Source organism: Haliotis cracherodii, unplaced genomic scaffold, assembly GCF_022045235.1.
Source record: "Haliotis cracherodii isolate W230 unplaced genomic scaffold, xgHalCrac1.p SCAF_1, whole genome shotgun sequence".
Lineage (NCBI taxonomy): Eukaryota > Metazoa > Mollusca > Gastropoda > Lepetellida > Haliotidae > Haliotis > Haliotis cracherodii.
The window spans coordinates 74651701-74679412 of record NW_027266264.1 but is presented as its reverse complement, the minus strand read 5'-3'; the positions used below and the strand labels follow the sequence as shown (position 1 = coordinate 74679412).

Genomic DNA, 27712 nt, shown 5'->3' with positions numbered 1-27712 from the left:
AACCCTTTGAGATCTTTAACCACTAGGCTACCTGACGGACCCATATCAGGTATGAAGTCTCTGATATCTCCCTAAGGGCATGGTTAAGAAAACCAACAGCAGTGGTGGATTTTTACTAGTCTTCAGATAACAGACTAGCAGTCATATTTAACCACTTGGTTACCCCACCACCCCACAGACAGACATAATCATGATAAAAGGACATCAGGTGTAGTGTAGTGTAGGCTGATCCAGACAGGGAGTCTGCCTCCCCGTCTCCTATGATAACCAAATGTAGTTTGTTGTAGGCAGTAAAATTATCTGTGAGAGTATTTGATATTTTGGACCCTCCCTTTAACAAAATGCTGCTCCCACCCTTGTGTAGTGACTTAAAAAAACTTTTTATAATAATTTTCTCCATGGAAATATATTAACAACACTGTTTCAAGTTCCTGAGCCTCAGCTCCGAGTTTATTACAGTTAATATGTGAGGAAACCATAAATAACAAGACACAACCATCGTTGACTAATTCTGTGGCTCAACCATTTCTATACAAGTTCCTGTACATATAACCACTCTTTATACAATGTATAGAGACATCTAAACAACGCAGGGAGCTATGGTGAACACATCATCAACCATATCTACCAATGCCGTGTTTCCTAACTCGCCCTCCTATACCTTCATCCTACAGATACACTAAGTATGTTGATTCCTATTCATAACGGTTCACATAGAAATCATGTTTCCATGACAATCCACCTTGTGTCACTCACAATAACTGTTACGAACATGAACAGAAAATCTGTTGTCATTTCTCATCATAGAATCCAGCTATCTCATCGACTAGTCACCTTCGTGCAGAAAAGGTTAGAAATTGGCTATCCGGGGCTGTCTGTACATGATAATGTTGAAGGAATCCTAAGACTAAAAAATAGTAGTCTTGGTTCTCAGGCACAGCCCGCATCATCTTAAAGTCCGCAACACATTTCGTTTTAATTTCCATTTAAAAAAAAAAAATCTAAAAAAATCTTAAATATTCCGTGTCTCGAACACAAAACCCTGGAAGTGAAATGCTACAATACTTAAGAAGAACATGAATTCGCCGAAATTATTGTAAGAAAATTTTGGTTACATACCATCTTAAACAACATGGAAAAAAAACACACCTATATTTTCAAAAGCCATGGTCTGAGAACAAATTCTTTTATTATTTAAGCCCAATGATAACATTGTTGCTTGTGTCAATACTGGAATCTTTCGGAGCTGAACATTCTTGTACACCATTTGACCTTCGGTCTCAGGGTGTGCAAGCCCAGTCAGCATGTGAGTGAGTGAGTAAGTTGGGTTTGATGCCGCTTTGAACAGTGTGTCAGTTATATCATGGCATGAGAGCTTAATGTGGGGAGACAGCCTGAAGTGATGCAGGCGTCATGCCCAAGTCATGCAACTCTGCGCTTTAGACGACTTGGCCACCCGTCCCTCCCATTCAGCTGTGAATGCCTGTTGTGTGACACATGGATCTCATCATGATTCCACTGAAGTCAGTAGTTGGCTACAGAAACCATACACTCAGGTACAGAGACATTGGAGCAGAACATGACCACTGACTCACTCTAAACATCAGGCCCACAGTCAACATTTGGTAGACATGTAATGTCCGAGGAAACATCTGAATACTTGATCCAAGAACTGTTGATTTAATGTTCATGAAATATTGCATAACTGTTTCGAAAAAGGTTCATGGTGAGGCATCAGTCCAGTTGCTGAAACGAGGATGGGAAAGCATCCACACTGAAACACCATCTCTCAACACATGAGCAAATCATGGCTATGCTGTCCACATGATTAGTAGTCAGTAAAGTCAGACACTTGAAGCCTCAAGACACCATCTTCTTGCTGTATATAGCCAGGAGCTTGCTATTGACCTCGTCCACATTGAGTTTGTCCCCATAGAGAGGGAGGAGGGTGACAACGCCACGCCGCAGCATCAGGTCCGAGTCCTGCTGGTCCATGTGATGGACCTGCAACAGTGTGAGTGAGTAGTTTTATGCCGCTTTTAACAATATTCCCACAATATCACGGCGGACACCTAAAATGAGCTTCACACATATGGGGAATTGAACCCGAGTCTTCAGCGTGACTAACGAACACTTCAACCACTATGCTACCCCTCCGCCCCCTGCTGACTCACCTGCATCCTGACGTACTCCACCACAAGGGCTGACTCACCTGCATCCTGACATACTCCACCACAAGGGCTGACTCACCTGCTTCCTGACATACTCCACCATAAGGGCTGACTCACCTGCATCCTGACATACTCCACCACAAGGGCTGACTCACCTGCTTCCTGACGTACTCCACCACAAGGGCTGACTCACCTGCTTCCTGACATACTCCACCACAAGGGCTGACTCACCTGCATCCTGACGTACTCCACCACAAGGGCTGACTCACCTGCTTCCTGACATACTCCACCACAAGGGCTGACTCACCTGCTTCCTGACGTACTCCACCACAAGGGCTGACTCACCTGCATCCTGACATACTCCACCACAAGGGCTGACTCACCTGCATCCTGACGTACTCCACCACAAGGGCTGACTCACCTGCTTCCTGACGTACTCCACCACAAGGGCTGACTCACCTGCTTCCTGACGTACTCCACCACAAGGGCTGACTCACCTGCTTCCTGACGTACTCTACCACAAGGGCTGACTCACCTGCTTCCTGACGTACTCCACGACAAGGGCTGACTCACCTGCATCCTGACGTACTCTACCACAAGGGCTGACTCACCTGCTTCCTGACGTACTCCACGACAAGGGCTGACTCACCTGCTTCCTGACGTACTCCACCACAAGGGCTGACTCACCTGCTTCCTGACATACTCCACCATAAGGGCTGACTCACCTGCTTCCTGACGTACTCCACCATAAGGGCCAACTGGTGCGCTTCCTTGTCCTGCTCCCTTTCAAACAGGATCCTCCACACAGCTCCCGCCAACTCTCGGTCTTCTCCCAGAAGACCCTGCAGAAACATTGCCGAGACATTGCAGAGACATTGCCGACTACATGAGACAACACCTGGAGTATTTCCTGGATGGGCAACTTTTATTCAGGTTCCCAACAAATTATTGCAATACATGATTCACTATTGTAATAAATTACAATATGAAATCCATCACAGCGGTAATACTATGTTCCAGTGAACTTATCCCAGCCTGGGACTGCTTACCTCGTCATAAGAGAAGAGAGCAGCATAGAAGGCACCTCCAAGATCCTTGATGCCCTCCTTCCGTGCAGTCAACGAGGCTGCATTCTGAACAACACAAAAACACTCAATACTTCCATCCTGTCAGGCTCACCAATAACAGTATGATGTTTGGGTGAAAAAACAACTAATAGAGAATCTCCAGCAGGTTATCAGTCCGCAAAGTGATGCTACTGCCATGACTGGTGACAGATGTAGCAAGAATTGCTTGGTTGAACGAATCCTTGCCAAAAATATACTACACCTTGCAAACAAAAACCACAACACCTTGCCCAAAATATACACCATTTTCAGGCGTAATTCAAGTCAACAGAAACATTAATACACATTTTCATATAGTTATTCTCTTAGTTTCCTATCAATGTTGACTAGTACACATGTATGTATGAATGTTTAATCACTGACAGACATTCATGTTTAACTCAGTTTAACTCAAGACAAAGCGTGTCTCGAGTTAACTACCATTACATCATACACTCAGGAATATTGTTTCCAACAGCATTTCAATTGTATGCAGGTGACGTCTCAGACGTTTACCACTTTGGTGAAACCCATGGGATTCAAACCCATGACCACAGCTTTCTTGCACACCAAGGGAACGCAACTCTGCACAGCTAATTACAGCACCATCAGTACTATAATCCTGTAAACATACTACTCAACATTTCTTAAGGATCAAGATCTAGTAAAATACTAGGTACTTTTTATATTTGTATACTTATCCTGCATTACTCCTTAATGCATCTACTGCTTGACAGAAAGAAGAGCTGTGTGAGGTCTTGCTGAAGAAAAAGTTGCTTCAACTAGCTGACAGGACAACCCTATCACACAGCTCCCCGTGACCACGGATGTAATGCAGGATACAAAATAAATAGTCATTTTTAGTTGGTGTGGTCCTTAGAAATGTTGAGTAGTATACATAGAGCAGCACCTACCCCTAGCTGCTTGCTCCTTCTGTCCACGTCCGCCCACATCGCCTCCACCAAGCTGTTCCGTACAAGACGGCCCTCTTTGTCCAGTTCAGCTAGACGCACCATACACATCCTGGACAGACATAGCATCATCACAATATCTGATAACATCCATCTGTCATGTATACCTGGGCGGTTGGGTAGCCTAGTGGTTAAAGTGTTCGCTTGTCTCGACGAAGACCTGGGTTCGAATCCCGACATGGGTACAACGTGAGAAGCCCATTTCTGGTGTCTCCGACTGTGATATTGCTGGAATATTGCTAATAGCAGCGTAAAGCCATACTCACTCACTCACTCAAAGGATCGTCACAATATCTGATCACCATCTACCTGCCATGTATACCTGGACATAAAAAGATGAGTGAGTGAGTTGGGATTAACGCCGTTTTTAACAGTATTCCAGTTATATCACGGCGTGTCAGCTTAATGTGGGAATAAAGCCCCAAGTGATGCAGGTCTCAGACTTTTACCACTTCGGTGAAACCTACGAGCACGGATATGGTGCTGACAAACCTAGAAACATAATCGGGGTGAACCGGGATTCGAACCCACAATCATAGGTTTCTGGCGTGCCCAAGGGACGCAACTCTGCACAGGGAATCGCGGCGCCTTAGACGACTGGGCCACCCGTGCCCCCCATAAAAAGATGAAGTGGTATCATGAAGAGTACATGTGGTTTTATGAGTCCTGTGTTAGAATTTATACCATGACCTGGAGGCAAGTATAAAACCACATATACCCCAAGTGATCCTGCTACCAAGAATTTAGGTTACCGACATGTTTTGATATGACATTGTAAAAGATGCTCTCCAAGTTCTGTATTCGACGTAATAAGCGCACCGTTCTAATAAGCGCCCATGGCGATATTTGCTAATATATTGGCATGTGAATAATATCAATCAGCACCCCTTCCGATTGATCAATGTACACAAGATGTAAATTTATTTGTGTATAATACGCACTCCTGTGTTATATGCACACTTAATTCTGGAAAAGTATATCTGTCGTATATATGCATTTCAGGCAGTCAGCATTAACCACAAAATTAATGATCTTTCAACTCTATTTTTTTCACCAAAATAATATTCAAATAAGAGCCCCCTATAATTTTAGGAACGCCTTGAGCACTTACTATGTAGAATATGGTATGTCCAACCTACCAGACATGCAGCTCTGTGACCAGGAACCAGGAGTTGAAGGTGTCAGGCAAGTTCAGATCTACAGTAGTGGGGACAACTTCCTCAGAAACATGTCATCATATACTGGCCATATGTACCCAAACTCCCCAGCTGACTAACCATTACACATATCGGATATACTGTATAACATGTGTGACCATGTGAGACTCTTGCATCTAGACATTCCATTAACGAATTGCTGATAAACAATGAACCAGACATGAAAAAATAACAATTCACAAAAATATATTCACATAACAGATTCTGCAAACACCCAGAAATCAAGCATTAGGCAAGCCCCGTAAATCATCACCATTGACAGTGTGAAGAACAAAGCCACCTTTGGATAGTGGTTGGTTGGATGGTTGGTTTGTTGTCTAACGCCGCACTAAGCAATATTCCAGCTATATGACAGTGGTCTGTAAATAATCGAGTCTGGACCAGACAATCAAGTGATTGACATAATGAGCATCGATCCACGCAATTGGGATCGATGACATACATCAACAAAGTCAGCGAGTCTAACCAACCGATCCCGTTGGTCGCCTTTTACGACAAGCATAGTCGCCTTTTACGGCAAGCATGGGTTGCTGAAGACCTATTCTACCCCGGAATCCTTTGGATACTGGGGCCCCTTGAGGCCAGGGTTGAAGGGGTGGAAGCACCCAAGCATTAAAGGGGACATTCAAGCGTGTCCCTTTACCAGGAGGTAAAATACATACCCCGAAACATTTGTTCCAAGTCTACTTGAGCCTGACAGCAGGTGTACATGTTGTATCCAGACAGCTTCAGTTTCTGGGGGAGACAAAACTACTGTCCCTGAAACAGGCTTGTGAGGGACATGAAACTGGGGTCTCACAATGGCTGCTGGTCTTGTGATGGGGCATCCCTTCCAATCTCAACAGTCCTGCTCAGTGATCACAATGATTATTATTTCTGACCCATGTGGCCATTTGTTAATGTAATTTAAGAGATCATGACTGCAGGTTCTGGAAAATATACCCAGGCATGCTGAAAGTTTTCACTGACAAAAACACTGCCTGTTTAGTTAAGGCTAAAAGAAATAATAGTCTTGGTTCTCAGGCACCGCCCGCATCATCATAAAGTTCGCCGCACATTTCGTTCTTATTTCCATTTAAAAAAATATATTAAAACAATACTTAAATATTCCAAGTCCAACTGTAGTCAAATACTGTATTCCAGTTTTTAACTCATCAAAGAATACATTCCTGTTGGGATGTCCTTTCCAAGGTTGATTGTACACAATTGTTTATTTGGTTACACAACTGTTAATAAGGCTACACAACTGTTTATTTGCTTGCATACTCGTTTGAAAATAGAAGACACCACCCGCCCACACTTTATTTTCAAAAACAATTGCCTGAGAACCAATTCTTTTATTTTTTTAAAGCCTAACAGTCAATTAAATATGAATTCAGTATGTTTCGGGAGTGGTTGGCTTGAAATTCCTTTTGGTGCAAAATTAACTGACCAATTATTAAAAAGAATTCAAATTATTACGGTAGTGAGCTTTATACACTGAAGACCAGAAGACATCTGGGTTCATTAAGCATTACAATATTTACATCTCTAAAACCTATCTGGTTGTAAGAGGCGACCAAATGGATCAGGTAGTCATGCTCGGTGACGTGCGTCATCTTACCGAGACTGCATGGATTATTGCTTACAATATCAATCACTTGATTTTCTGGTCCTGACTTGATTAAAAACATTGTCAACTGGATGTTGAAATGAGAGTGTGAATACTGTCAGCAATAGTCCAATGACATAAGGGAAGCCTATAATTAAGGCTAAGCGAAGCCCTCTGGAAAGATTCCAAACACTGATTACCGCTTTAGGATACTTCAGTCTGCCAGTGATGCCCATCTGATTCTTGGCTCTGTCCCACAAACTGGGCCGCTTCACAGCTACAGATGTGTACCCCACCGATGGAACCTGCTCATATAATATATAACAGTCTCCAGTTAGTGATGTATTCTTTCGTCAAACTCGACTTACACATGGTCCTCTTAAATAAAGATTCAAACATTCAACAGTAGTAAAACTTAAAACTTTTCAACAAAACTGAATACCATGAACATGACTGAGTTTCAGCAAGGTGAACTGTGTTTTATTGTCAGTGGTATGTTACGTCACCATGGTAACCATCTACTCTCTCTAATAGTCAGCTGTTACAACATGGGAGATGGGGGCCTGTTCTGTCCACAGGCATAATAGGGGTGTCTTAAAATAGGTAGGTCTGGCTTACTCCACTGTTAGTAATATCCCATCAACTTCACTGTGGTAGAACTGTGGTAGTTCTTGGTAGAACAAGCCAGTACTTTCACCACACGGCTATTCGACTGCCCCATATTGAGATAAGCTAAGATACTAGTGACATGACAAGTACCTGGACTCGACATGGAGGATGGTAGGACGTTGTTGTCTGTGCAGTGTCAAACTGTTGAACTCCATACAGCACTCTTCCAGAACTTCCCACGACACTGCTCATCTGTATGAATAGAAAAAATAAAATGTTACCGGTAATACTAAATGATAAGCAGTAAATAGACTGAAAGTTGAAAGATAGCTGATGGCCTAATACTGCCATAACCAGGATCAGGTGATGATTTAAATGCCATATTTTTCTTAACATACTTTACCAGCCAGTGTTTTCATGCTGTAATCATCTCTTCAACCCAATCATTAATACATTGGTAGCCACATTGTATTGGCAGAGCATGGGCTTGGGCTAACTGGTCTCAAGGTATTAAAGCCCATTCAGCTTTTGTAAGCCTGTTGTGTGACACACAAACCGCATCATATTAGTACTAAAATTTGATTTAGTTATTCACATGGCTCTTGGATTATCATGAACACATTTTTTATTATGTTGGATATCAATCTCGAAGTTAATGTCTTCCGTGTATGGGGCAGTCGCACACATGGTACAACGTGTTTTGATTGTAATGTGGCAGTGTATATTGTAACTTGTGGCAATTTGATTGAAGCGTCCGTATAATGTTGATCTTGAAATAGAGTGACCTATCTTGGTTGTTTAGATTCCAAACTCTGTCCAGCACTTGACACCTTCATGACCTGGCTGGTATAGAGAGCTCTTCTGTGAGAAGCTTGACTTATTTACATTTGTTTAAGGACAACATTATCCTGGACGGATCAAAGCTCATGACATCTTTGGAAGGCTGGCTGTACCTTTATAACAGAGAGACGAAAGCAATTCAAAGCCTTTCTCCTACAACCTGACTTGCATCTATCTACTTGCCCTGTGCGGACAGGATACCTTACAGAGCACATGCCTCATTCAACACATTCCAGTGTGACGAATACTGGACATTCGTGAGTGCACTCACTTCATAATTATTGCCTGATATATTTATATTGTTGCTGCCACATATTTGGACTTATTTGGCCTCATTGTTTTGCCTAATATGAATCTTTACCTTATCCTGTGTATTTCACCATAACTGATTTCACCGGATTAATTTGTCACAAAAGAGATGAGATAGCTAACCCGTACCCTAACTCACAACAAGCCCTAAATATTGTAAAGGGTTGTTTGATTGTCCAACTCAAGAATCGTGTAGGTGTGTTTGTTCAGAAAGGTGTACCTAACCCTAATTATTGGAAAGAGGTGACTGAAAGAAAATCCAAGGGCTAAGGATAGAGCTGAGAGTAGCTTACACTAACCCAAACAATTATACGTATTGATTGAAGAGACAATTGAGATCAGCAGTGATCAGTGAAGCGAGAGAAGCAGCCTGCACACACAGTCAAATAGCACTATGGGCTGCAGCTAGTATACTGCAGTTTTGTCACAGGTGCTCGTATCGTTGATCTATGGTAATGACAGAACTTACATAACCGGTAAAACTTTCGCCTGACCCTGCCAACGCCTAAGAAGTTTAACAAATCATAATGAAATTTATGTTGGTTTAGGCTTAGGTTGCCATAACCCAGTCAAAATTTGAAGCAGGGGTTACGGTCGGAAATATTTTTACATAACCTTCTAAGGTTATATAGCCTAATAGCTAGGTAGGCATCATAGAACAACGATGCGTACGCCTGTGGCTCCATTGGCCTGTGTACAAGAGATATTGCAAACAAGAACTACCTCTCTTTGAACATAAAACTTTAAGAAGTGGTGTCGACATGTGGCCAGCGCTTTCGAAAACGTCTTCAGACTGTTCATCGTTATAAAACCGACTTTCACATGTAGGAACTCTCCTCTGTGTGAAGGCGATTTGTTTCTCCCGGTAGCAAGCTCCTCACAGCGATAGCCCGTGTAACGAAGGTGTCACGCGCTGGGAAGGAGCTTGTCCTGGTAGTTACGCTTACATCAATTTAAAATAAAACATTATTTCGTCTTTTCCTTAGAAAATTGGGTCGTTTGGAACAGAACTATGAAACTATCGAAAATCACTTTATTAGATCGTTCGTGTGTTGTGTTATGTACAAATATACTGTCAGTAAACCTCTTCTATATTATTTGGTGCTATGTGGGGCGAACCGGAAGTTAATGCCCGGAAATAAATGTCACATGGTGTAAACAAGGTGCAAAGTCGTATTTGCAGGAAGAGGGGTTCATCGTAAGCTTCACACAGTGTGTATTGACACACATTCATGAAATGTCATAGTGGCAATAGCCCTAATCTGTCTTGGGTTATTTTTGTGCAAAATAAGAAAAATAAGCACGAAAATGAATTATCAATACTATTACTTAAGTTACAGGATGTAGGTCCCAACGCGAGATCACCATGGCAATCAGTGCACCAGTTTCTGTGTAGGAGATATGGTCTCTGGTAGAAACTGAAGTTTACCAGGGTTACCAGGGTTACGCCTTCTGGTTAGATAACGAATCACTAATCACTATTTTGCACGATTTAATGACATATGGTTATCGGGGTTAGAAACTAACAGTTTTTGTCAACTAGTCCTTATAATGATAACATAAAGCAAAACCCTTAAAAATGGCCAATTTCTACTAGTCCTCAGGATACCTTTACCATTGGGCAGTTTGATAAGGACTACAGGACTACTGCCAATTTTTAATGCTGGTTATGATTTATGCACGTATCCAGTGTCATAGACAGTGCTGATTTTTTAAAAATTGTTTACTCTGCAGACGTCTTGTAACCATGGAGAAGGACAGTGGAATGAGGTCAGAGTTTCAGTCCGTCATTGGGGTAGATACTCATGTGCTCAAATTTGGAGAATTACCTCCCCCAAGTCAGCACACAGCCTTGTTATTTCTCATCATACCAGGTATAGTATACTGAACAACTTTAACAGGCGCCATCCTTCCATCGCGTTTCGTTTCTGGAGCATTACTAAAATACATTCTTTTGTCAGTTAAACTTTTCAGGCATAACCGAATTGGTACAATTGGAAACAGGAAAGTTTGAACATTTGTGTGTGTCAGCAAGGCAACAATTTGGACTTAGGATCGAGTGAGGGCAGAGTTAGATTCTGGAACATTACACAGTTCACTTTCTTACATGAATTCAGCAATTGTTCAATTGTTTAGTTTTGATGGAAGTATGTTATTGAGTTTCGCCACTTATTCATATCAATGGCAATGTGTAGAAAGCATTTAAAGTACAGAAGGAAGCTTATGGTGTAGTGTATCATGGATAGGTGATTCTGCCTGCAATCAACATGTCACTCACAATCTTTAGGACTACTGTACTCACAGTTTTGATTGGTATAAGCAGATATGTGACGTGCATAAAAATAATTTATTTTGCGCTTTTATAAGCTTATTTAAAAGGGCAGGATAGGTAACATTAACACTCAAAGTCAAACCTTGTTGTCTACAACCTGAGAAGACAAAATAAATGGACCGCTTGTTATCCTGATTGTCAATATCATTGAACAAGCATACATTGCTTCAAGCAACAGGTATGATGTTTGCCAAGTTTTCTCAGTTGAACTTTGAAGTTAAGAACCACCTGTGTGACTTCCGCATGATGAACGAGTGACACCAGTTAGCAGGTCATTCAATTTTTGTGCAGCACTTTGATGTCTAAACCATACATTTATGCTGTGATGCATATCTGATACGTTAATTAAATTACCCCCCACCATATCGTGCATATTTTCATCTGTTCATATGCCGATAAGCTTTTATCTGGGGCCCTGCCCAAGTTTTATATCTTCTTATGACCTGTTTGAGGAATAAATTCATTACCTGTTAGTTGAGATTATCCAAAGGGTTGGTTCAAGACTTACATAAAACTATGTTTGAAGTACAGTAAACTACGGTTATAACCAACTTAAATGGACCTCTACTTGTAGTTCGTAATACATGTAACAACTGTAGTCCGTTATAAGCATATATACAACATCTATACAAAAAATGGCCGGGACAAAAAATTAAAGTCGTAATATCCGTCAGTTTGTTAGAAGCTTGTTTGTTATATATTACTGTATATTTGAGAAAATGATTTCTAGATAAAAAACAATTGATACATTAAGGTAGATATTTGGAAAGTAAGATTTTTGCGATGTGAAATGTATCAGCAATCTCATTAAAATCAGACCTCAGTTCTTGCTATCGCTAAACAAAGATCTGAGGACATCCCATTAGGGTCACGTCAGAACGACCTTTCATCCGACCAATCAGAGCATCGCTTACCAGTCGGAATATGATTTCTAATGATGCAACCTCGAAAACGATAGTTGCGGGTTTAACGACTGAATCAATACATTGTAGACCATCTATTAGCCATTCCAGAATGTTCTTTTGTTCAGGTTTCAAATTTGTAATCGAAAATTTGTCAAAATATGTTTTGAAGCGTAGTCGCCAATTTGAAATTAGTGCCGTAAAACACGAGATAGCTGCCTTCTAATTGGTCATTCCATTGGTCGGTCAAAGTTCGCGCAAGGTCGGTCTGACGTGACCCGTACTGGGATGTCCTCAGATCTTTGTTTAGCAGTAGCAAGAACTAAGATCTGATTTTAATGAGATGGAATGTATCAGGCACAGTAAGAGTAGTGATATCAGCAATTGTTTGAAAGCTGCCATCACCCGACAGTCTCCGTGCTCAGTATGTATGTTAAGTTGCATGTTTGTTTGTTTCAGGTAACCCTGGTATCATCGAATACTACGAGGAGTTCATGAGAACACTGTACCATCTGAGTAACTGTCAGACCCCAGTGTGGGGCATTGCCCACGCAGGACATGTGTCTGTTCACAATCGCACATCAAGTTTAACCGATCTAGGTAGTAGAATATTATTCTCATGTCTTCTCAGTCTTTGTAAGGAATACCTGTAGAAAGAGGCCAAGTGACAGTACATTGTCAGAATATGGTTAAAAGGTATCATCATTGAAAACAATGGGGGTTGATAAATCACTGCCACAAGTTCTCGTTCTTATTTCAGTCAGTGAAGCACAGCGAAATATTACCTTGTGCAAAAAACACACATGCATCAGACTTTATGTATTGTCAGCAGGGATTTGATGTTATCAAGATTTAGAAATGCCTATCAAATAATTCAGGATTTTCAGAGTCTCCATGACATGAAGTGATGCTCTCTCATTTGTCTGAAGTTTTAGCCATAAAGAAGTGAATTTGAATCCAATATTGTTTGAGTCACAAGATGGCTACGACACCACGAATGCATCTTTGTTCTGTTCGCGCTGCAGACAGTGTTTTGTTTGTTCCCTTTGGGAAAAAGCCTTATTCATTTCATGTACTTATCCACATCAAATTATTATCTTAACCAGAAGTGATAATTATCCAGTTGTGTTTTTACAAGAACTTGACTCCATGTCCACCATGGACAAATTATGCATTAATCTAAATTGAAAACATTCTTATTATGCATTATTCCAAATTGAAAACATTCTTATTTCCTTCATGAAGCTTAAATTGTAATGTGATGCCACCAGCTCATTGTCCCTCAGACTGCCGCATGGTTTACAGGTTTTGGTGCTTGTGTGATAAGCTTAAAAGCATGCATGGAGTGGCAGGATTAAGTAAATCTTTCAACCTATTTCAGTTCAGATGCCCCCCGATGAATTCAGCCTTCAGGGTCAGATACGTCACAAGATCGCATTTGTTAGACAAAATGTGCCAGAGCATGTGAAGATCGTCATGATAGGCCATTCCATTGGCTGCTACATAGGTCTCAAGATGATGGACTCTCTTCAAGACCACCATGTGTTACGGTGTTTCATGCTCTTCCCTACGATCGAGCGCATGGCCGTGTCACCTCGTGGTCTCTATGCAACACCGTTCCTGCGCTATTTCCGCTGGATGGGAGTGTTGGCGTCCAAGTTCCTCTCCTACTTCTCCCCCCACATGCAGTACAGACTCATCCTCCGCTTCTTCAAGAACAGAAAAGCTCCAGAATGTGCCCTCAATGCTTCCATGAACCTGTTCGACCCATGTTGTGTCAATAACTTCACGTTCATGGCTCTGCAAGAAATGGACGAAGTCAACAAACTGCCAAAAGAACTTATCAAGAGATATTTATCCAAACTAAGCTTTTACTATGGTTCGTCTGACCATTGGTGTCCCAAGGAATATTTCTACCAGATGAAGAAGCGATTTCCGCATGCCGATCTCCGATTGTGTGAGCATGGCTACTCACATGCATTTATACTGGATGCCAGCGAGGAGATTGCTCACACAGTGTGGAACTGGTTGCAGGGAGATTTGCACAAACTCAACGATTGAAGACATGACCACTAACATTGACAGCTTTGTACGCTTCCTAGAAGCAGAGAACTAAGAAGTATGGTTTGACTGTGATCAATTTTATGTTCATAATTGCCTTTGTTTATGCATTTATTTATTTATTTAGATATTAAAGTCTACCATTTCTTCAGTTGTTGCATAGTTGAACTGAAGGAAGTTGAGCATGTTAGAAGTGATGTGTCATTCTTGGGGCTTAAATGATCATTTTCAAACTGAACAGCTGATTGCTGACAAGTATTTTTTGTATAATGATTATATTTGATAATACTATTTGTATAATACTAGATAATTAAAAATTGACTTCAATATTTTTTGCATTTATGGAGGTATAAACGTTAAAACCCGTGTGCACGCTGTGTAAATCTGTGTAGCTTTTTTAATTATTCACATGCAAAATACTGCAGATAACTGTGCGAAATCAGTGGCATTGTTCAGTGCAGCCTATCAGGAATCAGTAGTTGTTAGTGGGGGTGACCTAAGTTTTGTTTGTATATGGAAACAAATGCAAAACAAATTTATTTGTTAACCAATCATCTGCCATGGAATTGCTTGCCACATATTTATTGTTGAATGCAGAGCCATTGACCGACCAATGCATATATTTTGTCTTCGAACACACATGAAATGAAACTGCATTGTAAAACACTGCATCTTTGTAGCATCTCTGTATGTTTAAGGGAGTTAACGGTAGTGTGTAATCTGAGCCCCACTTGAGCCAGGTCAAGGTGGAAGGTGCAGAATCGGTTTCCATCCAGGTTCTTGCATATAATCATGTGAATCGAATTGTGAGTAAAAGTTAATGTGTTTTGTTTTACAAACTAAACATGCTAAAGAAATGATAAATGAAAATTCAGATGAAACCTTTTAATAAATTAAAATCGAGGGAAAATGTTTAATAGTATTGAATATGATATTGATGTTTGGAATGTTTAGTTGCAGTGCCGACTATTGAGACAATTGTTAGTGTTGTGTTCCAAAGCCTCACAACTCATTGAGGTTCATCAATCATAACTGAACTCAGGGCTTTGAACTGATGTATTTGTAGGTGTTCCTGACCATGAACACGACGGTGTTGAACATTTTAAAGATTGTTGAAGGCATTAATACTGAAATTTATTTATTTTTTACAAAGAAAGTTTAAGAACTTTTCTCAGGAATCACAAGGCTGAGTAAGTTAACAGTACACACAATGTATGTTTTCTGAACTTGCAAAATACTCAGTGTGGCATAACACGTTGAACATTTGGTCTAATAAAATCAGACCAGAAATACTTGTCATGTAGTTTTGTTATATTGTTAGGGCAAAAGAATATCTCCTCTTCTGCAATTCTTTTGCCCTTTCTAAAGGTTTCTAGCCCGGATTAACCCGGATGCTTTCACTGGACTTAACATTTGAGTGATGCTGCCTGCATTCAAGAGCATCACTGTTCTTGCTCTATGCTTGTCGTAAGAGGTGACTCACAAGATGGGGCGGTCAGGCTCGCTGACTTGGTTGGTGCATGTCATCTTATCCCAATTACGTGGATAGATGCTCATGATGTCAATCACTGGATTGTCTGGGCCAGACTCGATTATTTACAGATGCCGTCACATAGCTTGAATATTGCTGAGTGCGGCGTTAAACAACAGACAGACACTGTTCTTGCTTGATCATGTTGATTGCTGCATCACGCTATGCATCTTACAACTCACAGCAGTTGCAACTTGTCATCTAATAGTACTCATCATGGCCATTGAATTGATTAGTCCCACGTGCCTCACTGAGTACCCTGGAGCGCACCCGTCTCACGTACATGTGACACTGTGAGTGCTCATAGTGATGGACATCGGAAACATTTCCACTTATCCAGAGGGTGAGTGAGTGAGTGAGTTTATGTCGCATTGATCCCTTTGCAACAATTGTTATGACCATGGTTTCTTGAGGGATAGTTATTATCTTTAATCATTTATCAGCTGTCAGAAAACATAAGTCGTACCAGGATCTCTCAGGGCATAAAACCTAACGAGGGATGCATAAAACCCTGTGTGATACAGCTACGACGACTTAATTTTAGCAACATGTTTTAATATGACATTGTAAAAGAATTAAAACAAATTCAAAATTGATAGAAAACAGCTGATCGATTGAGTTCAGTTTTACTTTTGCTTTGTCACATGACTTTCAGTGACTGGGAAAAAGCGTGTGGCTCTGTGTTTTGAAGCGGGGTGTAAGGGATTTATTCTCCCTCAGAAATCCATGTGCAACCTGTCCTGCTTGTGGCGGGGTATAAGGGATTTATTTTCCCTCAGAAATCCATGTGCAACCTGTCCTGCTTGTGGCGGGGTATAAGGGATTTATTCTCCTGCTGAGAAACACACACATAGTATATTATCAAGATAACATGAACCAATCAGATCTCATTCTGACATGGAGGTATGACGCAGATAACATATTCATTCATCAGCTGTCAGATGGTGTTAGATGCCGCAGTCAACTCTATCACTTTGGCCAATAAATAATCAAATCTGTACAGGGAAATCCAGAAAACCAGATCCACGCCACTGGGGAACAAGGATACACAATCTGAATCAGAATCAGACCAATCTAGACCCGTGGAGATCCGGGTAACAATAGGTCTTCAGCAACCCATGCTTCCCGTAAGAGGCCACAAATAGGATTGGGTGGTCAGGCTCACTGTCTTGGTTGATGCAAGTTATCGTATCCCAGTTGTGTAGTTTGATGCTCATGATATCAATCACTGGATTGTCTGGTCCAGACTTGATTATTTACAGACCGCCGTCATACAGCTGGAATATTGCTGAGTGCAATGTTAAACAAACAAACTGACCACTCAATCCAATTTTGTCACCTGCATCAATCAGCAAGGGGATGCTGGGGTTCTACTCTGTCCATGTTGACAAACAAACCACCTGCTGAAACACTGCCATCATGCTGATGCTGGCTGCAGCATAATACACTCTCATTATTTGACGCACTCTCAGATAGAACAAAGTGTGTTCACATAATGTATAGATCCTTTTTATTTCATGAGTGAAATGTACAAAAGGCAGTAGAGGTCGACCCACGACGGTCGGCGGTAAAACATGGTTAATGTAACATTGTAAACAGTGTCGCTAAGTTGTCTCTCACACACACACAGAGACTAGCAAGAGCTGAGGTGAGGTTAGTATGGCTGGTGAATGTCTATCACGATAAAGTCGAAGTGTCAAGGTTAACCCTTTCACTCATAAGCAGCCTAGAGGCATAAACATACTTTTTTTTGGCAATTTTTAGTTTTATAACAATAAAATATTGTGACACATTGTATGTTCATCTTAATAAAAATGATACTTGTTATTGATGAATGCAAAAATACTGGCCATGAAACTTAATAACTTGCCAATCCAAATGAATTCAAGGAAATGATTCTTCAAAACAGAACATAAAAAACCCAAAGCAATATTAAAAAGTAAAACTATAAAAAGTGACCAAGCCAGGCACACCTCAACTCAGCTCTGGTTGAGATGCTTAAAATCAGAATGATCACAGAATTATCAGGGTGAACAATGTGGTTTCTAAAATCATGAAATTTGTAACCATGGCAACAGGAAAAAGGAAGGGGTCTTCAATGTAATATAGATTGAATGTATTTTTTTCACCCAGGTATTAATTCTGAAGAAGCATGAACAAAGTTATTACAGTCTAGCAGTGTCATGAATATTTTCTAACACACCCTCTGTTCTACCACGGGACGAACTGTGCCAGTTAACAACAGTACTGACATGGGTTGAATAATTGAATAATTACAAAACGCTGCGGCACACGATTGAGGCAAGATGTTTACTTATTTAAGTTAGATACACACCCCCACCCACATATATATAAACAGCCAGCCCTCCCACAAGCACAATTAACACTTTGTACAAATTTTACACTCCAATGATATGACTTGTATGGCATGTTGTGACGGCAATACGCATGATATCAACAAGGATATAAACATGAAAGAGAGATGACGGTTGGCTAGTTGCATACACTCCCCACGTCTGCCATCGATACTGTGCCACAGGCAGGGACCACTAAACTAAATATTTAGGGCTCAACTGGACTGCTTAACAATTCAAACTTAACTTACAGAGGGTCAAAAGAGAAGGGGATGATGTTCCATTGTGACTTCTACGATGCCAATAGGCTACTATTTGCTAAGTTAGTAAAACAATGAATAGGGATAAAATAATAAGCTTAATCATGCTGTCAACCTTGGTTAATTTGTTCAAATATTGGGCAACGCTGAAGCTGTCAAAATGTATGGGATAAAATGTGTAAAACTATGAAGACTAAAACTTGGGAATGAAGAATCGCAACATTATAAATGGTACCAATAATAAAACTGTATAAAACATGGGTATTCATAAGTTAAATAGTAACTAAAAACATCCGGACAATACAGGAACTAAATATATACACAGCAAGATGCTACAAGCAACGTATCTGTACACTTAGAGTGGCAGGGAAACAGAATGTGCTAGCCCCTAAAACTCTGTCCTCTGGGGTGAGGCGGGAAGGATTGTTAGCTCATAGAGAAAGGAATGATCTATGGAGAACGAAGTGGGTCAGGCAGCTGGACAAACAAGGAACAGATGGATACCGAGATGACAGAGGACAACAGTTTGGCACCAAGTCTTAAATACAATTTCTGAGGTTGTGTATCCCGCTTACTATAATATGTGCACTTTGACAGGAGTCAGTGTCTTGTTGGTCTTAAATAATCCGTAACATATGTTCAATTATTTTGGTGAACACTTTGTACAATAATTGCAAGGGTAAATAAACAGTATGTAAACAGCAACTAGTGTGTTACATATAAACCATCAGTAGATTATACACACAATCTTAAAACTTCTTACAAATGGAACAATATCTTCCATCACTGAATCTTTAAGAAGTAACATGTTCATGGCGAGATAAAATGGATTAGTTAAAACATTATTGCACTTTCACTGTTTCAATTATACATGCATATCTCTCCTGTCCCGATTCATACACACAGTTGGTGTTTTGATATGTAAACTGCTGAAAACAAACCAACATAGGCAGAACAATTTCAACTTAAAGCTACAAAAACACATAAATCTCGAAATTTACAAATAATCTGAATTAGTCCATGTTGAAAGTCACATATAACCAAAGCTAGTTTATGTGTAACAAAGGCAAACTTGCATTGTACTTATAATCACAACCAAACATACAACATCACCGTAGTAACTGCCCCCAGCCAATACAGTATCTTACATCAACGTAACATCACTTGAACAAGTTTGGTTAAGCAGATCCAGGTAATTCTAAGGCCTGCGTTGGATTGGTGAGACCAGTCCATGGCTAACCAAACACTATCTATCTACATGATAAATCCATGGCAGAAACAATAACTTGTGCTATGTTAGTCTGTAGATCAGTCGATTGCCTGTACATAATATTATAATAATTGTTTTTGAGCTATTTGTGATGAAGGTATATAAAATGAGAAATAGCACTTAGGTGATTAATGATGTGTATATGTGTGTGTTGGGTTAACCGTGGACAGCGATGCACCAATCGAACACACCCTGGGTCTATGGTTATTAATCTGTGTGAAGAGATACAGGTCTGATTGATATAGATGTCTAGCCTGAAGATGGAATGTGCTCCGACAGCTCACACAGGCCAAGGAGCACAGACCGGGATGAGGAACTGGGCTACTGAGCACAGACCGGGATGAGGAGCTGGGCAAACTAGACGTCCCTGATTGTGGCAGCATCAGTGTTAGCATTCACCTGGAACATGATTTACATATATTAGCAAAAACATATCCAACTTGCAAAATGAAATCATGTTTGTTTTTGAAAGTCACTGATAGTACATAAAAAAACAACATATTCATACTCCCAACTTGTAAAAGAAAAAAGTTAAAAGTTATCGTTCAATTTGAGAGAAAGATGCTATAAGTGCGATCATACTGTGCAGCAATGAGAGCAGTCTGAGCACAATGACATATCAACTAAGAAAGTTCACATCCAGGTACTGTCCTCAACCGTCAGCACATCCTCCCCCTTCCACCCAAAGCACAAACAGCATCCCTACCACCCTCTACAAGTCACGACGCCCAACAGCATCCCTTCCCAAGCATCCATACCTTGTAACCTCCTGTCTCACCCTCGTACTCTGGGCCCCATTCCACAAAGCAATTGTAGCACTACATCATTTGTAAGCCTATGATAAAGTATATAGTTAAGTCGTAAAACGACAAATGCTTTGTAAATCAGGACCTTGGGTTCTGAACTTGAGGTGTTGACACTGACTGCTACTCCCCCGATAGGAGTGCATCTAAGCTAGATCCTCAATAAAAAAGTACGCACCTACCGCTTGCCGCCTGTGCTGTTGTAGCGCGATACAGGCGACTGTTGGAGGTTTACTTCATAAATCTGCTGCTTGGTTACTTCCACCTGCAGAGACAGAGAATCTCATTAACGCACTACTCCACCACAATACAGCCAGCGCCAGGCGTATCTCACAGGACGACAGACATGCTCATAACACAGACACAAGCTACATTCAAATTGCAGGTGCAATGCAACAGTTGGTTATCTAGCAACACAAGGTGCAAACAGACATTTAAACCTGATCCACAACGGTCAGGCAGATTGAAACACAAAGCTACAGCTGTGGAAGGCAGAAAAATCAGCTATAGTTTACTCTCAGTATCTTTCGTGCACAGAAGTCAATATTAACACTGCTGGGGAGATAACTCCTACATGTGTATGTAATCTCTCTATTACCACATTTCAGTCTTGATGTAGTGTTTGGCTCAAGAAGTATGAGTGAATGATTATTGTTTTACAGCACTTTTCGAGTAATATCACATTGGTGAACACCTGAACAGTCTTCACATATTGTACTCATGTGAGGAATAGAACCTTGGCCTTTGGCACGACAAGTGAATGCCTTCACCACTAGGCTAGCCCACAAGTAGTATCAGGTGATAACGGTCATCTTGCCTGACTGTCTAATAGTATTGCCAGCACAGGCAAATCAAGCAGCATCAAGGACTGATCAAGATGAATTTAATGATGGATATTAGCAAGTGAAAACGATTGAGTATTTGGCAGTGTTTAAGCAGGGTCAAAGGGAAAATCCTGTTATAGACCCCTCACTTTTCATTGCTACACCTACACCAAATAAAAAACAATCAGAAAAAGCAATCACCACAATTACAATGTAAGGGGAAGATTGTTCTGCAGGACCCATAATCCAACCTAATCCAGGGAGACTGATTCATCACCATGAACTTACAATCTGAACAAATTATCATGAGATTCTACCTGGTCACGTAAATGCTGTTGACAGTACATATATACTGTAGTTACTATGTGCCAATACAAAAAGTTAAACCATTCTGATGACATCACACTACTGTTCTTGCTGTTGATTCAGAGCCAGGAATTCACTGGCCATTCTGAACGCGCATTTAAAACAAGTTAAACTGATGCAACTGAAGGTCATTATACAAAATTACAGAGAAATTATATATCAACCATAACATGGTCTGAGACTGAGAAATAACTTGAAGCTGTTGATTCTGAAGGAAAATCAACTCAACTCCTGTCATCAACAGATTCTCATGATTTCTCCATTACAGAGAGCAATTTTCCGGTCACATCTCACCAAAGGACACCAAGAATTGTCTTCACGTATTGTAATTTAGAATTTTGCATGACGAGCCATGCTATAATCACTAGGCTAACTACCGCCCCTACACAAGGAGAAAGAAAGATGGTCAAACGTAACTAGGAGTGACAGCTAGACTACAACCATGATCAGAAGACACCCAAGCCAGTAGTTTCTCCACATGTTGCCCAGGCCATTCCAGAAGCTTAAACTAAACAGTGGAGCCCAAGTCAAACGTATCCCATGACAACAGGATTGGGCAACGTGCAGCAGGGCATGCGGTGAATGTAATGTCATACCTCATGTTCGACAGTTTTCTCTACCACTTGAATAGTTCGAAATGATATTTTGCCCGTATGCTCATCGAAATATTCCTCAGTCTTTGTCTGAACTTTTTCATCTACAACACGGGTATTTTCTTCAACCGTCGTGTCTCCCTCTTTACTCACTACAACAAGATGGCTGCCTACGTTGCTAGGCAACCTGGTCTGTGCAAAGAAAATAGTCTGCTGTTGTTGAAGCTTTCTAAGCTCATTTCATAAAATACATTCTGCATGGCTCATGACAATTGGTGAACGTGTATTCATCATGGCGGTCTACTCTAATGCTAAAAAGACAGAAGGCATCGAGTGATCTGCTGTGTGCAGAAATTAGTAATAATGCTTTCAGACAGTAGGTGTAAATTTTCATGATAAAGCAGCATTAAAATCAGCAGGGGTTAAAAAGAACAACTTTGACCTAATCATGTCTAATTTTCTGACGAATGTCTTGTAAACTTGATTTAGAGGAAAAATCAATATAGCAGAATATCAAATGCATAATGGTCTTGAAAGAGTCTCTCTGGTCCTGATGTTACTCTTTTTAACCCCGGAGTTGTTAATAATGGCTACTTAGGAAAAGAGCAGTACACACAAAACAACAACTGTGACAGTTTCAGGATTCTGTCAATGAAATGCTAATTCAGGGCTAAATAATAATGCACTGAAGCCCTGATCATGATTAATGCTCATCTGACATGTTATTCATGATGCACCAAAATGCACTGCACTAACATAGCTCAAACAATGCAAAGAATACATGGAGTAATATCCAGGAATCAAGAATTTTACACAAGATATTCATGTCAAAATTATGCTAAATCAGGCACACTGATACTCTTGTCTCTCGCTGCTAGCTGTATTTAATTATTTCAAACACAATTTACCGTATTCAACGTAATAAGTGCCCAGGGTGCTCTCAAAATTAGAAATAGGGGGCTCTTAAAAAAAAACTAAAAAAAACAGAGTTGAAAGATCATAAATTTTGTGGTTTATGCTAACAGTCTGAAATGTTTATATACGAGCTATATTTTTCCAGAATTTAATTGCCAATATTTAAAGGTGCATATAACACACAAGTGTGTATTACACACGAATGAATAAGTCTTGTATACATTGATCAATCGGAAGGGGTGCTAATTGGGATTGTTCACTAGCCAATATATTAGCAAATATCGCTGTGGGTGCTTATTACATCGAATACGGTATCTGGATTTTCAAACAACTGTTAATATCCACTATAAGGAATCAAACCATCCAAAAACATCAGAAACCAGCAGTGAGAAACAAGACATTGACCATGAAGTTAGTTTAACATGCAATAATATGTGTTATTTCTGTGTGTACTGCCGCCTGTGTTGCAAATGAATTCATATTAGTTCCTCAACATACACCCTATAACCAACATGTCTCTGAATCAAGTTTTGAATACTTAAACTGGCTTTTTCTTCAATGGGATATTTTGTCATCAGCTTGACATTATATTGGTCTCCAAGGAAATGTTTATCCTTGACTGTTAGCATCTATTTAAGGTAGAACTTTTTTCTTGTTATCCTATTAAATCAATCTGGGCCAAAATATCTCTGCCCCCTTTTGTTGTGCTGGGCTCAGTAGGCTGTATGTTGAGTGAGTGGTATTACAAGCTGTAACCAATACTTGAGTAGGACTACAGACTCATGTGAAGGATCTCACCAACCTGAGATGAGTGCTCCCCGTTCTGACCCATGTGATTAGCTTCGTCGTCTTCATCATCTGTAGCAAGATTGTTGGGGTCAAGGTCACACTTATTGAAACTCACGTATCCGAAGATATTTTGACAATTGCAATACCTAACTATATCCAGTGCACAGTCTCAGGAAGAATAGTTTGAGAGCCCCAAGGGGTCAAGTGTGGATATTCAGGGGAGACAACTGACAGATAAAACTGTCAAATAAGGGAGATAACTAATGTATTCCAATGGGATATAATCTGTTTGCATGGTGTATGTTGCTACGTCTGAGTGATTCAAACTGTCTGATGACATTATGTTTGCACTGTACAGTTAAAAAAACATGCAGCAACTAGCAAATGAAATCACAGATCATTTTTATGCAAACCAATCACAAAACTCACTGCACACAACAACAAACAACCTGAAATACACTGACATCAACCTCAATGCTTGCACATGCAAATCCCCTTTTCGTAATCCAAACTTGATCAATGAAATTCCAATGTTATTAACCCCACATGAGTCAACTGTCTCTTCAGTGTGTAATGACAATGATCTAAGTAAGAAACTTCATGACTGAAACATGACATGGGTTGTGATTGGTGCGTTCTGAGACAGTGTCAATGAAGCTACTTGAAATTGGGTTTGCACCATTTATAGGGTTAAATGTTAAATTAGTCATTATAGTGCTTGCATCTTTTAGTTGATATTGAAAAGTGAAGTGGAGTAGATGACAACCTTGATACAATGCCATGTTCGGGATTCACAATGCTCCAACTACTTTCAAGCCTTATTCTAAGCCATATCATTGAGTAGAGTAAGTCAGTTAATCTCTTATTTGCATTTGTTCAACTAAGAAATATAACTACAGTTATATCTTCATTAAGAAAGTACAGAACTGATCCCTATGTCAGTTGAAAAATATGTTTTGGTTTCACTGTACTGAACTGTAAGAATGGATAATTACGTTATATACAGGATCCTCACATTGTGCGTCCCACTGGATGCAATCTATTTATTTTTCTCCGTCGACTCTATACATTCGTGGTTGCTGGACCAGACAATCCAGTGATTGACATCATGGAACATTGATCCGGGCAATTGGGATCAATGACATGCATCAACCAAGTCAGCGAGTCTGACCACCGGATTCTCTTAGTCGCCTCTTATGACAAGCATAGTCACCTATTCTAACCCGGGTCTTCATGGGTCAATCACATTCAGGGGGACATCATCAACCTATTATTTCCAATCACAAGTGAAACTGACGGGTATATTTGTATTTTCTACATACAGTGAGTAAGCGATTGAGTTGGGTTTAACACCGCTTTTAACAGTATTCCAGTTATATCACAGCGTGTCAGCTTAATGTTGGGGGAAAGCTCGAAGTGATGCAGGTCTCAGACGTTGACCACTTCGGTGAAGCCCACCAGCACGGGTATGGTGCAGACAAATTTAGAAACATAATCGGGGCGAACCGGGATTCGTACCCACAATCATAGGTTTCTGGCGTGCCCAAGGGATGCAACTCTGCACAGCGAATTGCGGTCCCTTAGACAACTGGGCCACCTGCGGCCTTTTTCTACATACAGTAACTCTATATTATGTTTATTTCACATGATCAAAATTTAGGGAGCCAAGTGAATCCAGGTGCCCCCGAAAGCTGGGCATTGATTGTATCAAGGATTGCCATAACATCCAAGTGAATCTTCAGATTACACAACCCTCCTATCAGGTTAAAAGCTTGGATATACCACCAGTGAAGAATGTATTGATAAGAAAAGGTGTCTCAAGAAGCATCATTTCTAAGTTCAATGGACTCCTGACATCAATAAACCTACTGTTACAATATGATGCTGCTCATTTCCCTTTCATGAACATTTCACTAACAGAGGAATAGTGAAGAATGTTGTTCACAGCATTTCACAGACCTAGCTGGGATAAATTAATAACCCACCATCCACTTTACTTGTATATACTTGGAATAAATAATGATGTCAAAATGCTAAATGAAAAACTTTCCACCGAATGAATGATAAATTATTCAAAGGATCAATAAGAAATTTTGAAAGTTAATAAAGAGAGGGGATATCTAAGCTCATGAATCGATAACATCATACCAAAATATAGACTGATCCACACATAATGGACTGACTCACCGGCAAATGCTATGTCGACTGTTGACAGTGTAGAACCTGATGTTGCTGTCGTTGTATCTTTGGACATCTCCTGCGCACGAGCGATCACAGCTTGAGCGCGAACAGCATCTGCCTCCAGCGACTTCATCCTGCAACATCGCATACACAACCATGTGGGACCTGCCACACCACAGAGGTCAAGAACAGACACCAGACCCATCAGGTCTGTGGACGGCATTGGTGTTCCTTCTTAAATTTAAAATTCTGCCTTCTGCCTCAGGCTTATATTCATGATTCAACATTCTGTTGCTCGGAAATACCTTACTTGAACACTATAAGGCATCTGAAACACATTACGTATTGTCCCAGTGGCATCAGGTAAATCTTTCAACTCAGGATTTAAATAACGGAATTTCTCACCACTTGTAACTGCCCTGGTTTACACTTAGGCTGTGATATACAAGACCATTATGTGGACAGTGGGAAGGGTTATTGTGAAAGCAGTCAGGCTTCCTTGTGGATCATATATTGGAATATATGTCGGTGCAACTCTAATGTGTTCATTCCTTCAGAAACAAATTGGGAGAAGACAGGAACGGAAGGACATGTCAAACAAAACCCTGGCAAAAACATCACCAAAACAAACATGGAGAACAAACGTGATCATTTGACATGCATAAATTTGATCATGTGACAATCATGTGACTGATGAAACTACTGCAATAAACTGATTGTACACATCTCGATCACCTCCTCACAACATCCTGCCACGATACACACATACATAGACCATACGACAACAGTAACTAACAAACAAAACAAAATCTTTTCAATTTCACCAATTAACAATACCTAAGTGTTATTTTTGTTTTAAATTGCATTGAACAGGAAACTATCGATTCCTTTTATTTATCTTAATCCGTACTCCACACCTATTTACTATCCAGTGTAGTAGTATTAGCACCTGGTTTTGATCAATTGATCAATTGATATTTTAGGTATGCATGTTCTAGTTGAATATAATACAGGCCCTATGCCTCACACACCTAGCCTTCCTCCATGCAGCTCTTTTCTCTGCCTGTAGTTCCCGCTCCTCAGCTGGTGATAATTTCTCCCCGTCTTCCTGCGGGCTGCCACCTTCCAACTGGACCCGATCTGAGAGCCGACGTTCGGCTTTTGCTGTTCTTACAACCCCGCCCCCTGGTGGGTAACTGGTAGAAAGGAGGTTCACAGTGTTTTCATTCCAGTTTCAACACATCATCCCAAAGTCATATAATTAGAAAGCCGTGAAAGCACAAAGCCCAACCTTCGCCCAAAGCATAATTTTGGTGTAAAAAGGGTTTTAAAATAAATCTACGATAGATGAAAAAGACACATACATGTACTTAGTTCGGGATGGATATTAATTATTTGAGAAGTCAAAAAGTACCCAATGTTGAGATATTGTGCAGCACAAGAGAGACACAGCTATTTTGTTCATGAGAAGGGAAGTTTTTCCCACCAATGATATCATGAAAGCATACAAAATATTCAGACGTTTTTGATATTATGATTTAGTATCTAACATAAAAAAGAGACAGTAGGCATAACCGGAAATGAATACAATTTACAAATAATTAGTTTATTTTTAGTTATATTATTTTACTTAGGTTAGTTTATTTTAAACAAATAAATATCTACAAAAGGCATTTAAATAATAATTGCATGCTAATATATAAAATAGTGGAGTACA

The 27712-nt window shown here is 40.3% G+C and overlaps 3 protein-coding genes across 19 annotated transcripts in view; 1 reads left to right on the top strand and 2 right to left on the bottom strand.

Annotated features, from left to right (window-relative positions):
- Positions 1-421: 421 nt before the first annotated feature.
- On the bottom strand, positions 422-9663 carry LOC139468637 (ubiquinol-cytochrome-c reductase complex assembly factor 1-like). Its single transcript, XM_071250762.1, has 9 exons — positions 9538-9663; positions 7816-7917; positions 7257-7361; positions 6128-6200; positions 5388-5445; positions 4192-4300; positions 3221-3304; positions 2897-3013; positions 422-2004 (listed from the first exon to the last, which is right to left on the bottom strand). Exons 1-9 carry the CDS (start codon positions 9613-9615, stop codon positions 1861-1863), a joined length of 870 nt encoding a protein of 289 aa, XP_071106863.1. The 5' UTR covers positions 9616-9663; the 3' UTR covers positions 422-1860.
- A 293-nt stretch (positions 9664-9956) lies between these two features.
- LOC139468623 (lipid droplet-associated hydrolase-like) lies at positions 9957-15362 on the top strand. 2 transcript variants are annotated; one of them, XM_071250743.1, is made up of 4 exons: positions 9957-10012; positions 10549-10688; positions 12508-12648; positions 13430-15362. In XM_071250743.1, the coding sequence occupies exons 1-4, from the start codon at positions 9957-9959 to the stop codon at positions 14107-14109; spliced, it is 1017 nt and encodes a 338-aa protein (XP_071106844.1). In that variant the 3' UTR covers positions 14110-15362. The 2 variants fall into 2 exon arrangements, with proteins under 2 accessions (XP_071106844.1, XP_071106852.1); XM_071250751.1 differs by having other exon boundaries at positions 9965-10026.
- A 1781-nt stretch (positions 15363-17143) lies between these two features.
- The window catches only part of LOC139472451 (protein scribble homolog), a 117047-nt gene continuing 106478 nt past the window's right edge, over positions 17144-27712 (bottom strand). For 8 of the 16 annotated variants that reach the window (XM_071254964.1, XM_071255086.1, XM_071255214.1 and 5 more), the window contains 6 exons: positions 27027-27191; positions 26002-26129; positions 23828-23883; positions 22114-22302; positions 20506-20592; positions 17144-19923 (listed from right to left, as the gene is read on the bottom strand). In XM_071254964.1, coding sequence (XP_071111065.1) covers positions 20506-20592; positions 22114-22302; positions 23828-23883; positions 26002-26129; positions 27027-27191 — 625 coding nt within the window. In that variant the 3' untranslated portion in view covers positions 17144-19923. The remainder of the gene's footprint in view (positions 19924-20505; positions 20593-22113; positions 22303-23827; positions 23884-26001; positions 26130-27026; positions 27192-27712) is intronic. The other 8 variants (XM_071255561.1, XM_071255630.1, XM_071255767.1 and 5 more) reach the window with 5 other exon arrangements.